Genomic DNA, 15428 nt, shown 5'->3' with positions numbered 1-15428 from the left:
GCCTGCACTATCCGGGTCTTTGCAGGTCAGGGAGATGCTACGAATGCGGGACTCCAACGGCGCCCGAATGCTGACGCTCATAACGGAACAGTTTATGGCAGACCCCCGGCTGTCGCTATGGAGACAACAAGGCACCGGCATGACGGATAAGTGTCGGCAGCTCTGGGATGAGCTAGGTAAGAACGCTCACAAGACCCTGTGTGCGTGTGTGTGTGTGTGTGTTCTTCTTCTTCCTCCTCCTGCTCGGGCCTCTCCTCCCCTCTCGCTCCCTACACAGAGTGAATGATAAAGGCTGCCGATCAATACAGCTGCTCAGCTTCTCTGCAATCAATCTCAGCATTTAGGAGGTCAATGGGAGCACTTCCTGGGTGAGCGAGGGAGATCATGACACAGACACAGACAGGGGTGGCAGCCAGACGGTCGGGGTTTGCTGCCGGATCATTTTCCACAGAGACGTAGATAGTTGACCCACTGTTGAGGTCTGTGTATGGAGAGCGGAGAGAGTTTAGTGCAGAGTTTAGTTTTTCAGTCATAAAAACACGACTAAATGCATATCTTATCCACAAATAGTCCGTTCCCCCCCCCCCCCCCCCCCCCCCGCTGTATTGTCCTTCGGTGGGGTTTCTGATTCAGCCTTGGTGAGCTTTCTTCAGTAATAGATCAATTATCTAGTCGGTGATATTTTTGAATATAATCAAACGTTCCCAGAGCCCACGGTGCATCTTCAAATTGCTTATTTTGTTCAATCAGCAGTATAAAAACCCAAAGATATTCCATTTAATGTCATATATAACATAGGAAATCCTTAAATCCTCACATTTGACAAGCATGAACAAGAGAATATTTTAGAAATATGACTAACCGATTATATGATCGAAATCAAGTCATCAAAGTAACATAACAAATCAATTAATCGACTAATCACTCCAGCTGTAGTTTGTTGTTTTTTGTTGTTTTGTGTTTAAAGCTGCCAATTCCCAACATTTGTGTTCCAGTATGTTTATTGTACAGATTATTATTTATTGTAATCTCAATCAATGTATTCATGTACACAACTGTATATGTATGAATTTGTTATTAGTACATGTAGAGATTCTGTCTAAAACTGTCTTGGAGGAAATAAAACTTTGTTTGTTTTAGGACTGAAATCAGTTGGTCAGGAGCGACATCATTGTCAGGTTGCTCCTGTTGGAGCGAGGGAGTTCAGAAAGGCTAAACGGGCTTTATTTTCTTAAAAGATTATTCCTAATTGTTCGGAGTTTCCGAACTTAGAGGAAAAGAAAAGCAAAGAATTCAACTGCTTCCTTTGCATCCCAACCTCTGACCTCCCTCCTTTTCCCAGGTGCATTGTGGGTGTGCGTGGTGCTGAACCCCCACTGTAAGAGCGAGGAGAAGAGCGGCTGGCTGAAGCAGCTGAAGAAGTGGGGCGACCTGGACGTCTGCCCGCTGGAGGACGGCAACTACGGCAGCGAGCTTCCAAACATCACCAACGCTCTTCCGCAGAGCAACCTGGCACAGGGTCAGCACGAACAACACAAGCACGCACAACACAAACACACCGGGATTGAGCTGAACTCGAACGCCGGGACTCTCGGACAAATGAGATGCGACAGCAATGACGCCATCCGTGACCGAGTATGTGTGGTTTTTTTCTCAGACTCTCTGTCCAGGCCGAGGAGGTCGGTGTTCAGCCGGGCCGTCGAGGCCTGCGACCTCCACTGGCAGGACAGCCACCTCCAGAGGATCATCAGCAGTGACCACTACATGTCTCCGTCCTACCAGAGAGAGGGGGAGAGCCTGCTGTTCAACCCACAGGGCCTGCCGCTCTGGCTAGGTGAGACACATTTCACTCCTCAGCAAGTCCGCGTCCTTATTTGGACTCGACATGAGCGAGGACACCTCAATGTAACTGAAGGTATCAGCAGTAATTCATTACTCATTTCCAGGAATTGTATTAACCTGTTGCGTTTAGTCAAATAATACGTTTGTTTATGCTCTGAGCAACACTCAACTACTTTCTGCATTACAACAGTCGAGAAAAACGGCATTTTCAGGAAGAGCGTCAGTGTTTCTGTGGCACTTCCATACACACACACAATCTCTAATGCCACTGAAAGCCGAACCAACACGCACGCACGCACGCACACACACACACACACACACACACACACACACAGTAATTCTGCTGATATTGAGGCCAGTATCCGCAGTAAGCAGCTTCCAGCTAAGATCTGTCAGATTTTGCAACTTAAGCCAGCTATCAGACGCACACTGGCGTTCTGCTGAGACTGCACTGTGTGTGTCTCTCTGTGTGTGTGTGTGTGTGTGTGTGTGTGTTTACTGATGACACTTTGTGTGTGTTCGGAATGAAATGTGCCAGGCCTGTGACTGTACGGCATGTGTGTGTGTACACGCACGTCCATCTCATTCAGAGTGTGTAGCTGTCCTGACTCCACCTTGTCTCTCACACACAGACCACGTCCCGACGGCATGCGCTCGCGTCGACGCGCTGCGTTCCCACGGCTACTCCAGGGAAGCACTGCGATTGGCCGTGGCCATCATCAACACGCTCCGCCTCCAGCAGCAGAGACAGATGGACATCTACAAACACCAAAAGAAAGGTAACACACACACACACACACATATAGTGTTGTAATTGTTTTGTGTTAAAGTGTTGAAATGTAATTGTAATATTTCTCTCTTGCTCTCGCTCTCGTCGTCTCTCAGAGCTTCTCCAGAGGGGCGTGACTTCCACCACCAACCTGGAAGGCTGGGTAGGTCATCCCTTAGACCCGATCGGCTGTCTGTTCACCACGCTCACCGAAACCTGCCGCCTGGACGACGACAACACGATGGACACAGGAGGTATGAAGATATGCTGCTGTTTCTCCTTTTACTCTCTCTGGGAATTATCATTATCATTTTTCTTTAAGTAGTGTTGTATGAGATACTTATCCGTAGTCAGTGGATGAGCTACAGTAGATGGCGGTCGGCACGCTCCCAGTGTGGAGAAGCAGACAGGAGTACGGCCATCATTTTATTTGTTTTAGCAATAAAATACTCAAAAATGTAATACTAAAATGAACATTGAACATTGTCGACATAAAGTGCTGCATCTCCACCGTGCCCTATTAAACTATGTTGCCCCCCTTTCTTTAGGCAACGTAAAGCAGTGAAAATATTGTGAATATAGCGTTCATTTCAGCGCTACAACAAAATCCTACCTATCCCTTTATAAGGCAAAAAGGCCGACATGCTTGATGCCTTTCCAAACTTCAACACGATTCCCGCGACTACTCCTGTTTCGTTGCATCATTTAGCCCCACAGTGTCTTTTGCTTGCAGACCAACAAACAAAAGTCTTTATAGAAGTTCATGAGAGGGCTCGTCATGAGTCGAGGTTCAGACATGGAAAGTATTCAGTGTCGTTGGATTCACTTTCCTCAGTACAGGCTCAAGAGCTGAGTCACTCAAATGTATAGTTTAACTTTCAATTCATGTATTTTACATTGAAATTACATTTTGACACTGCTCTTTACCGCGACATGGTGAGCAAAGCTGAGAACAAGCTTCACCTCCCGTTATGAGCAGTCATTAGTAATGAGTGCTGCTCAGAGCTGCAGCAACCTAACAATTCATAGGGGCAGCAAATGAGAGGAAGAGGCGGCAAGATTGTTTTTTTTGAATGTTCTCAGAAAAATATCACTCTGCCATGTCAAATGACTTATTCCTTTAAACTTTAAATTATTAGTTGTCGCCACACGTTGTTTCCCAGGTATTCTCGCGAAACACGGACTCAACCACAAACCTCCTCTCACACAATGCGAGGGCAAACGCAAGGTAGAATTCCTCGCGCACTTCACCCGCTGATGCAGTGCAGTGACCCGTTAGACAACGGACTCCACGTTCCTATATCTAGAGGTAGCGGCGCTATTGTGCTGCAGACGTAACCATAAACTAGCCCAGCATCTGGACCGTGCTGGAACACCCCGCTCATTTAGACCACACTCCTGTTGTGTGTGTGCGTGTGGGGTATGTATAGAATCCATCACCATTTTGCATTTCACACCCTGCCCAGGGCCTTTTTTTTTTTTCACCAGTGGCCATTGCAACAGAGCAGAATAGGGGTTGGCTTTTCCCATTGTTACCAGGCTACAGGGAACTATTGTCAATCCAAACAATGCTGACCACTGTGTGTGTGTGTGTGTGTGTGTGTGTGTGTGTGTTGGTGATAGAAGGAATGATTGTCTTATGTTGTTTTGTGTGTGTGTGTGTGTGTGTGTGTGTGTGTGTGTGTGTGTGTGTGTGTGTGTGTGTGTGTGTGTGTGTGTGTGTGTGTGTGTGTGTGTGTGTGTGTGTGTGTGTGTGTGTGTGTGTGTGTGGAGCCTGGTCATCATGCTATATCTCCCTCTGGAAGACAGCTGGAAACATCTGTTAATAGACATGAAAGGGGGGGGGTTGCCTGGGGGGAGGGTGGCAGACCTTGTGTTGACCAATGAAAATGCAGTTATCCCCTCTGATCTTTTCAAAGCAACCAATGAGTCCACAGCCCATGGCCGAAAAACAAACAGACACAAATGAGTTAACGCTGGGGTTAAGCCTGTAGAAATCAGTCTCCCCTTTTCCCTAGATGTCTACACTCTCTCTCTCACACACACACACACACACACACACACACACATCCGTAGAATAAACAGGATTGAGGGGATCTATTGCTCGGAGGGGATTTAAGCAGAATGATGGGCTGGGGGGAGAGAGAACAAACGGGCACCAATCAACAGCTGAGACTCTCGTAGCATCTGTTCTCACTCATGGCTCTCGAGCATCGGTTGTAGGGTTAGCGGCCATTTCAGATCAGTGATCCCAGTCCATCATGGATGCTGTATTTATTTAATGTCGCACAAGTTTTCAGCTTTTTTCAGACATGCTGCAGTATTCACGAGGTCTCGCTTAACGCAACACGCGCAGGCCTATATGTACTTTGTGACCGTTTGTCTGGCCACGCAGCAATCCGTCCCGGATTCAACTGCACTGGAAGCAATAGAGGCGGGAAAAAAACTCGCCGTCCTTTTGTATTGCTAAAATGCAAAGAATGCTAATACGAGGCTGTGTTCGTGTTATCTTGCTGAGTCGTGGTGGAAGGACACGTCCTGGTAGTCGATGTCCTGTAGGTTTGACCACCGGGACGTAAACTACATATTAGCTTCAGTGAACTGCAGATCGGGTGGTAAAAAAAATGTTTTGGGTGAATTTTCTCCCACGTCGAGTTAGGCCAAACAGGCCTAACAGGCCCGTTCCTCTCATTGATTGAAATTGACAGTACAGCAGAATCAGCTTGACACACAATGACTGATAACTAATGACCGACAAAAAACAAATAGCATTTTGGTTCATCAAAGCCAGACTTTTGTTCTCATTGAGATTTGAACGCATCTCAGCTCGAGCCACTAAATTGTTCTATTTCTTTCCTCTCAGAAGGCGACCCCAGGCCTCCGGTCTACCACCACGTACCCGTGTGGGGCAGTCCTGACGGAGGGGAGTCCTACCTGACTCTGGCCTTAGAGGTGGCTCTGATGGGTATGGGCCAGCAGAGGATAATGCCCGAGGGCCTTTACGCTCAGGATAAGGTACGGTAGTGCTGCAAAAAACACACCGTTGTGTGACGCATGCGTAGTAATAATCCATTTAAATATAAATCCAGATTTTACCCCCTCAAAGAGAAAACTGTAATGCTAGGCTGCTTGCATTGGGTAACTTAACTGCACTTGTTGTTTGCTGCACATTAAAAGAAGCGATGTGAATTTGCCCGGTGTAGACGATGTCTCCGTAGTAGAGAATCACTGTAATTAAATGTCTCTGCAAAGCAATTGCCACGCAAAAAAAGAGAGGAAAGGTCACAGCATTGTGTTTAATGAGAAACGAGCCACCGCACGTAAGTTGACTTTGAATCAAAATTAATCCAGGGAACATTTATTTATGTGCATTGTAATCTGCTTTAAAATGTGCCACGGACCTTTCTTAATGTCTTGGGATTCAGCAGCAATATGAATGTTTTAGGCCGGGGTAATGTTTATTTGCAAAACATCTTTCAATTCAATTCAATTTATTTTGTATCGCCCAAAATCACAAATCACTTTCAACAGCAAGACAATCCAAAGGCATGAAGAGAAAGAGAGGCAATATAAGAGCATACACATAGAATTTCAAAAGAATTTAAATGTCAAGAATTGCATTTCGAACCCAAAGGACCTCGTCATGGTGGAATAGAATAAATCTCTGTCGTGTGTACTGTAACAGCAGACGCACAGAGATGCGAGAGCAGCTCCAACTCAAAACCCCCTCTTAAGAAAGTATTTAAACCTTTAAACCAACGTGCTGTTATTTTCTCTCACTAAACGGTTATAAATCATGGTTCTGGATCTGTGTATCTTTGAACTAAAAATAACAAAATCTCACTGACACCATTGATATGAAATTATCCAATTATTCCTCAAGTTGTGTGGATTCTTTACGATCACAGTGAATAAAACTATGTGAATTGCGTTGTAGGTGTGTCGAAACGAGGAGCAGATTGTCGTAAAACTTCAGGAACTGGAGCTGGATGACCTTCTGGTCCAGACTCTTCGGAAACAGGCCATACAGCTGCTGGAAGGTACAGAGACGACGCATTTCGCACGCGACGCTCTTTCACATTGTTGAGGAGGAAAAATAACCCGTCTCGTTGTCTCTCTCTCTTTGGTCCAGCCGGTCCGTTCAGCGGCCTCGGTGAGGTCATCCACAGGGAGAGTGTTCCCATGCACACCTTCGCCAAGTACCTGTTCTCTGCCCTGCTGCCGCACGACGCCGACCTGGCGTACAAGGTGGCTCTTCGCGCCATGAGGTCAGTTTGCAAACAATGCAAAGTATAAAGTATATTTAGCTTTATATTTAGATTTAGATTTTGGAGCCTCTAGCATGTGCATTAGACTGATTTATTTTAAGTATTTACACTTATATGCATTAATTACTAGTAAAAGTAGTAGGATCTTTTGCAATACCACCTTTAAGTTAGAATAAATTCCCTGTAGCATCTATAAACCAGCTGGTTTTTAGAGTAAATATGAGCATTTCATTTTTTTCTGATGCAAATTTCAATGATGGAATTCTCCCTGGTTTAGTTGGAACTGGCGCCAGACTTTGCTGAAAACTAAAGGCGTGGTGAACAATGCGACGTTGTTGTGTGTTTCCGTCAGGCTGCCGGTGCTGGAGTCCTCAGCAGGCTCCGGGGACATGGGTCACCCTCATCACGGCATCTCCATCGTTCCGAGCAGATACCCACGCTGGTTCACGCTGGGACACCTGGAGTCCCAGCAGTGCGAGCTGGCCTCCACCATGCTCACTGCTGCTAAAGGTATCGCGCCGCTAACACATCCGCGTACCCACGGCTGATCACTGAAATGTCCCCTTTTGGATGTTTCTTAACAGTGGATGCTTGTTATGATATATATATATATATATATATATTCTGTTTGCCTGCAGGTGACATGTTGAGGTTGCGGACGGTGCTGGAGGCCATCCAGAAAAACATCCACTCCTCTTCCTTAATCTTCAAACTGGCCCAGGACGCCTTTAAGATAGCCACACCCGCAGACAACCCGCCAGATATAACTCTGCTCAACGTGGCACTGGAGCTGGGCCTGCAGGTAGTGTGTGTGTGTGTGTGTGTGTGTGTGTGTGTGTGTGTGTGTGTGTGTGTTTGAGAGAGCAGGCGAGGTATGAGGGCGAGTCAGCAATTTTCATAAATCATTTAACCACAAAACACAAATCTGAGCACTGGTCGCCAGTCAAAACATGCAACAGTTTCCTTGAACTTGTAATTTGCGCAGGCCTCCACAGCGTCGCTACAAATTAACAGAGAAAACATCACACAGCGTCTCGCCGTTTCTCGATTGAGAAGAAACCGCGTAATTAAGCCTTTTGGGTTCCACAGTAAACACAGAAAAAAAGAAAAAGAAAAAGCTCTTTCAGATCATCAAGGCAGCGGCACTGCTGCAGCTTCACCCGCCTCTTCCCCGCTGGTAGTCAGAGCATCGGCGGAATTCCTGTCAGCAAAAGTGCTAATAAAGTGCTCAGAATGGAAGCGTCGCAATTAGTCATCTAGGTCATTTACCAACACATTTTTGGATATGGCTGGCATCACTGGAGACATGCAGTGTTGTGCTTAACTGTTCAATCATAAAAAAAAATCTCACATTTTATGCTCGCTTGTTTGGTAAAGGTACGGAAATGTTTCAGTTGTTATGTCAATATTCTTTAGAAAAAAAGAAAAACTTGATCTAATGTGTGTTCTTATTGCCATTGTAGAAAGTAGCAGGATCAGAAAACCTCATGTTCTGCATGTGTGTGTGCGCTTCACAGGTGATGAGGATGACTCTGTCCACACTGAACTGGAGAAGGAGAGAGATGGTCCGCTGGCTGGTAACCTGTGCCACTGAAGTCGGTATGTGAGGCCGTTCCACACACACACACACACACACACACACACACACACACACACACCAGTAAAACAGGATTCATGGTCTAATTATACAATATTGTCATCAATGATTTTCCTTCAATTTAAGTTTGCCGTCTATAGTCTGCTGGATACACTGGCACCGTCTGACACCGTCTGACAGGCTCCAGTGGTGAAATCATACAATAGGTGGCGCCTGGTGGCAGAGTTCTGATTCATTACAGTTTATGGCTGTCCAAATCAAAAGCTTTCAGTCATATTATGTTGAGCCTTTCAAGAACAATGCCGAGGTGGGTGCGTGATACTACACCTGGTACAAAAGCAACCGAGCAACAGTATAACAATGACTACTAAAGGTATGGATAAATGATAAGGGCAACTACGCCCATTTTTAATACTCATCCATGTTATTCCTATTGTCCAAGACAATCAAAAAAATATTAGTGAACATGAACAACTCTCTCCCAAAGCTAAAAACTAGAGTGCAATTTGCAATGCCATCAAGTATCAAGTGTGGAACTGCTCCATAGACGATGAATGGAGAAAGTTGTTACGGATGACACTGAGAGCACCCAGAGGGATGGTTTGAGTTTATGGGTACATTTTCTGTTTCACAGCCGAGAACACTATGATAGAATAAAAGCTCATCTGGGTTTAAAAAAGAAGTTAGTTAGAGACTTCCATCTCTAGTTTCTGGCTCATGTTCACCAGAACTTTCCGAGGCTATGGAGATATAACACGTTATTTAGTGGTGTTCCCCTTTAAGTTGAGACGCACACGCCCCTCATTTCAAGTATGGACTGTATGTAAGAAGTGGACGTGGTCATCGTGACGTCACCCATCGGTTTGTGGACGGCCGTTATGAAGCCTCGAGTTTGGTGATTTTGCCATCGCCATCTTGGATGAAGGGCGTCGATATGTTGTTTTTTCACAAACCAATGAACAGAAGTTACCATATTTGGAATTCAAAGGAGTGACGTAGCGGCAATGACAGTAAGCCCGCCATAAAGCATACGGAAGTTGCCGCCTAGTTTCAAAGTGTTCTTTAACTGAAAAAAACAGGAACTAATAGTCAAAAATAACACCGGGAAATGAACTGATACTGTTCGTCAGCATTGAGCTTCAGAGATCACTCTGAATGATTCTGAATGCTAATGAGCTCCCGTTTCAGAATAAAGCACACTACCTTCTCTGTTTTTCCTCTCCTCTCTTGTCAGACTCTTTCTTTTAACTGTGGAATAAACTTGATAAACAACTATCAAAGAGCTAGAATCACACCAGTATCATGTGATTTGCATTCTGACCCCTCTCCTCCTCCTCCTCCTCAGGTCTGCGGGCATTGGTGAGCATCTTACAGAGCTGGTACACCCTCTTCACGCCGACCGAGGCCACCAGCATCGTGGCGGCCACCGTCATGTCCCACAACACCATCCTGCGCCTCAGCCTCGACTACCCGCAGCGCGAGGAGCTGGCCAGCTGTGCCAGGACCCTGGCCCTGCAGTGCGCCATGAAGGACCCCCAGAACTGCGCTCTGTCAGCTCTGACGCTCTGCGAGAAGGACCACATCGCCTTCGAGACAGCCTACCAGATCGTGATCGACGCGGCGTCCACGGGTATGACTTACTCCCAGCTGTTCACCATCGCGAGGTACATGGAACACAGAGGATATCCTCTGCGGTCCTTCAAGTTGGCCTCCCTCGCCATGACCCACCTTAACCTGGCCTACAACCAGGACACGCATTCTGCTATTAACGACGTGCTCTGGGCCTGCGCGCTCAGCCACTCCCTTGGTAAGAACGAGCTTGCGGCCATTATCCCCCTGGTGGTGAAGAGCGTGCACTGCGCCACGGTGCTGTCCGACATCCTGCGGCGGTGCACCATGACGGCGCCGGGTCTCGCCGGCATTCCCGGGAGAAGGAACTCTGGCAAGCTGATGTCGACGGACAAGGCGCCACTGCGGCAGCTCCTGGACGCCACGATCTCGGCGTACATCAACACCACGCACTCTCGACTGACGCACATCAGTCCGCGGCACTACGGGGAGTTCATAGAGTTCCTGAGCAAAGCGCGGGAGACTTTCCTGCTGGCACAGGACGGCCACATTCAGTTCGCCCAGTTCATAGACAACCTGAAACAGATCTACAAGGGCAAGAAGAAACTGATGATGTTGGTCAGGGAGCGCTTCGGCTGACCTCGCCCCTCCCTCACAGGGACCCTCTTCTTGGGAAGTAGATCGACTTATTTGTTTCTATTTAAGTTTTTATTTTGGATTCCTTGTATTTTTACTTCTTCTGTTGAGCCATTTGTTGACTAAGTCTTAAGTTTTTGTCCTGTTTTGTTGTTTTGTTTCTTGAATGTGAGCCAGGAAGTGTTGGCAGTACATTGCTCTGCTTCATTGAGACTGCAAAAGGGGGGAAACGGCTTGAAATGTCAAAGAAACAACAACAAAAACAAACTAATGTTGAGTCTAGTAGGAAAAAGTCAAAAGATTGTGATCGGGGGGGAAAAAACAAAAGGGACTTTTTGGTTCTTTTTTGGTGGCACATGACGATTTATAAACCAAAAGATTTGGTTGGATGGGGTACTTACTTTGAGTCAGAAGACGCTTTGAGCTGCGGTTAAGGAGAAGAAGAGGAGGAAGTGGTTTTCAAAGTGGAAGGAACTTGTCATTCCAAAAGAGAAAAGCTCTACTGAGGTCAGAAAGCGTGCATAGTGTTACCGCCATACCTCCACTGTATTATTTCTCAGCTTTAACTTCTCTGTCAGAAGAATCGGCCTCATGTTTCATTCAGGGCATCTTAGACTAGAGCGGGCAGAACACAGAACTACACGTGCTGTGTAGAAGACGTCGGTACCGACTAAAGCCACTCTAGCTTAGCTCCTCCCCTTCGACATCTGCTGGTCAGTGCTTCCTAAAGACTATCTTCAGAGGAAGCACAGTGTTGCTTCACAGAGTGCATGTTTTCAAATCTAGAAGCCCCGTCACCTTTCACTCGCTACATCGGGATTTAGTCAATAAGCAATATTAGTCAAGTCTGTGCTTCATTTCTATCACCCAGCGGCGTTAATGTCACCTTCTTGTTGTGTGTTCCGTTAGGAAGCTTTGAAACATGGAGGGACCTGGGTTGATTCCAGCGTCCGTCGGCTGGTAACTCTGCCGGTAGCTAAAGTCCCTTTTCCATCTCAAGAACTTTTGCCGGAACTATTTCATGAACCCCAGAGCGTAAGGCCTTTTCAAGAGCAGAAATCTGGTTCCATCGTTGGTTCTTTTGATGGATCCTACCTCTAAAGCCCTGGCAGATAGTACTTTTTACCATTGTGTATTGCCATGAGTTCTCGCGGTGAAATGTGCAGCACTTGTGGTTGATCAAATAAGCACTATTTAAATGTAACAGTCAGAATAAGGTAATAAGTGCTAAACAATTACAACAAATATTGGCCTGATAACAAGGAAGAAGCTCTGCCTTGTATATCTAGAATCAAAAAGCCTTCCAAAATATATATTTTTTTGAATTTATAGTAGAACTAGGCTCATACCACTTATACATCTGCACTAACTAATATTGTTACGTGAACAATAAATCAACTGATGTGTAATGTGAAATGGTTGTTTTTAGTAACAAACTAAAATAATGAGTACACCCAACTCTGCACTACAAAGCTAACGTCCTTTAGCTAATAGTTTAGATTTTTTCCGGCCTTTAAACTTGCCGTTTGGTGAAGTCTTGCTGTGCTCGTCACCTTCGTTTCCAGTGTAGCTGTGGTCAGCAAAGAATGCTAACACCGGCTGCCTCGCACCAGACAGTAGACGGGCAAAGTTAGCAGCTAGCTAGTGTAGCATTTAGCTTCTAAAGAGTTGGTGAAGACCAAAATGGAGCTAAAGAGAGACATTTGCTATATTAAAAACATTTGCTTAGTGGCCAGAAACACGACTCCAAACACTTATGTTCCATCTCTGCCTTATGTGTAGATTAGAAGCTGTATGCTAACACGTTAGCCATAGTAACTTTGTAAGAGGATGATATGTCATTCTTGTGTTCTCCGCTTGAACCACTGCCCCCAAGTGGCCAAAAAAACAGTTACCGTGTGGTATTGTTTGGATAAAGTACAACAACAAAAAAAGAAATCTAAAAGATTATAAACTACGGTAATTGCAGTAATCACACCGTTCCCCATTATGGCTGCAGCGTAGATAAATATGCTTAACTAAGTCATATTCCTCCAGTTCCTCGGTCTCTCGTGATGGAAAAGAGTCTCCAGTTACTGAAGCCACTTCCCTGTGAGAGCTGCTGGCTGTGATCATTGTGGACTGTGGCGACGAGCTGCCTTGTCTTTCTCAAAGGGTTAAAGCTACACAGTGCAAACACCGCAGATAGATGTTCTATGTATGACTTGATGACTTAATCATACATGTTTGAAACCACATGCCTCGGCACAGGGATGTCCATGCTCCCCTTTCTTACCCGGTGGCAAAGTATTGTTGGCAGTTCACAGTACAGCAAGAGCGCACCGGTCGGACTTATCCGCCATCGTACAAGCACTTCACACAGATACCTCTTCAGTACGTTCCTGCTTGCTTCAGCATTTATTTTAGTGATTGTTTTAGTAACACAACAGAGTCACAAAAAAATTTTTTTTTTTTTTCTTTGAACGGAGGAACATTTTTATTGTCTGCTTTTACATTCCATGAGAGCTACCTTCACCCACTCCCCGGGTAGTCAGTCACAACTCTGGGTCTGTCCGGTCGGTAGGAACGCAGATAGAAGAATGGAGGAAACGAATAAAAAAGGAAAACTGAGCAAAGGAAAGAGAAGAGAGGCTAAACTCAGTTCTCAGGGACATCACTTAAAGAAACAAAACAAAAAGTAGTAGCATTAAGCATTTAAGATATTGTAAATATGAAAGTGTCAATTCAGAAAATTGTAAAGTTATAATTATTTATGATAAGTATGTTATGTGTTTGTTTTTACTTTATTTTTATGTTGTTCTTTTGGCGGAGGTGTACTTGAACTGTTTGGGACGGTGAATTTGCCAGCGTTTTTTTTTTTTTTGTAAGAGCAAAGACTTCAAGGCATTTCTCAGGTGCTCCTGTGTGCATTTCTTTAAGTTTGTTTTTCGCTATAATAGCTACTATTATTTGTATTTTTATTGATTTGCAAAGAGAGAAAAAAAAAGTCTGTTTTCTAAAAGGAAGCATGTTCTGAGTTGATGAAAACGAGGGAGGCATTCACTTGTAAACAGATACGTACTAAACCTGACTATGCAGAACCACTGCGGTGGTCTTGTGACCTCTTAAAAGACTCGGTGGACTGAACCACTATTACAGAGAGAGGGGGGGTGGACGGACATAGACAAGACCCAGCATGCTTGTATTTGGACAATGCGCAGTAGCCGGCCTGCATACGCTGCAACATTTATGAGGAGACGGGGGAAAAAATGAATATGGTGGAAAATGCCTTTGTGACCGATCAATGTACAAAGTTTATTTTTGCTTTACTTCTTTGTTGTCTTTATTTTTAATTTAAGCAGGACTCAAAGCCTTCAGTGTCTTCTCAGTGGTGTCGTGTGGCGGCAGCACCGCAGTGAGACGGAACAATACACAAGTCAGCGAGTCACCAACGTCAACTGTGTGAACAAAAGGAGGCGTGGCCTGTGGACGCCCTCGTGTTCATTCCTCGTTGTTACTTCTTTCTTTCTTTTTTTATCGCTTTCTCTCCCTTCAGAGTTCACCTCTTCTATCTCATTACTTCTTCCTTTAAATCTGTAAATCTTCACTTACCCCCCCCCCCTCTCACGCAGGGAGGAGCCATGCACCGGCGTGTCAGTAACCAGCTGTCTTACAAGCAGCTGAGACATCAGCAGCACAACAAAACTATTGCAAGGTTTCTACATGAGGATTAAACAGGAAGGTTGAGTCCATTTCTTGGTTACTGCATCAGCACCATGAGGCTGTTTTGCTGACTCATGGATGAAAGAGAGATCCAGCCCGCTGCCTTCATGTGATGCGTTTACTGACAGCGGGACATCAAACGCGTTCCTCCCTCTCTGTTCAGCCTGTGCTAAATGTATCCGCCGGTCCTCATGGCCCCCCCTTCATTCTTCCGTCGGCGCGTCCTCTTTGCTGGTAGAGATCTAGTTCACCTACTGTTTCACACTTTGTTTTGCTTTTGGATTCTTTCTAACTTAAGGGAAAATGGGAAAGTGTTTGTTGCCTCTTTGTGCTACTGATTATGAAAAAGGTATTTCCAGTATTTGTTGCCACAGAAGTATGATAGCTTATCATCAACACTTGTTTATTTTGGGGGTTATTTTGTAATATTTTTTGTGCATCTTCTTGAGCTACTGTCTATAAAGCGAGAATTTATTACTATTTATGTAACGCTACTACCATTTTATATTGATTTGTGTTGGAATCTCAGTGCTTTTCTATGAATAAAGTGTGAAACACGTTACAAGGACCTCTTTCTTTAATATTTAATACTCACTGTGTGAGGTGTGGGACCTCCAAGCAGTGATGGAATGTTACCACGGACATTTACTCAACTGTGTTTCACTTTAAGTTTGCGGTGCTTTACTTGAGAATTCAAATTTTATGCACGAGACAAGAATCGTTTTTTTGAACATTTGAGGGGATTTTTGTACTTTCTATTCTACTATATGCAAGTGCTTTCACTTTCTACAAACGTAAAAATCTAAATAATACTAGCACGTTATCTGTTTGAACTAATTCAAACGTGTCACGTACAGCCCAAACCAAAACTGTCACAGAACTGACATCAATGTAAACAGCGTTACCTCATCTACACATATTTAAGACTTGAATGACGAGTGAAAGCCTTCAGTTATCCGACAGTTAAAAACCTTTTTGAATGACAGTTTTACATACAACACACACGATCATCTTGTAAAGTGTGACCCGACTACCCAACGCTATG

The 15428-nt window shown here is 45.0% G+C and overlaps 1 protein-coding gene across 1 annotated transcript in view; it reads left to right on the top strand.

The window, feature by feature from the left end:
* Positions 1 to 14942, top strand: part of zswim5 (zinc finger, SWIM-type containing 5) — a 61486-nt gene extending 46544 nt beyond the window's left edge. Inside the window, exons 5-16 of the mRNA XM_076080010.1 lie at positions 26 to 176; positions 1343 to 1519; positions 1658 to 1834; positions 2475 to 2621; positions 2728 to 2865; positions 5475 to 5626; positions 6549 to 6651; positions 6744 to 6879; positions 7232 to 7389; positions 7518 to 7681; positions 8397 to 8478; positions 9822 to 14942. Of these exons, the coding sequence (XP_075936125.1) occupies positions 26 to 176; positions 1343 to 1519; positions 1658 to 1834; positions 2475 to 2621; positions 2728 to 2865; positions 5475 to 5626; positions 6549 to 6651; positions 6744 to 6879; positions 7232 to 7389; positions 7518 to 7681; positions 8397 to 8478; positions 9822 to 10684 (2448 nt within the window). The 3' untranslated portion in view covers positions 10685 to 14942. The remainder of the gene's footprint in view (positions 1 to 25; positions 177 to 1342; positions 1520 to 1657; positions 1835 to 2474; positions 2622 to 2727; positions 2866 to 5474; positions 5627 to 6548; positions 6652 to 6743; positions 6880 to 7231; positions 7390 to 7517; positions 7682 to 8396; positions 8479 to 9821) is intronic.
* Positions 14943 to 15428: the final 486 nt, after the last annotated feature.

The sequence above is a fragment of the Anarhichas minor genome, unplaced genomic scaffold, assembly GCF_050575085.1.
Source record: "Anarhichas minor isolate MPS153535 unplaced genomic scaffold, ASM5057508v1 ptg000006l, whole genome shotgun sequence".
Classification (NCBI taxonomy): domain Eukaryota; kingdom Metazoa; phylum Chordata; class Actinopteri; order Perciformes; family Anarhichadidae; genus Anarhichas; species Anarhichas minor.
Note: the sequence above shows the minus strand (reverse complement) of the source record. Positions and strands in the feature narration are given on the sequence as shown.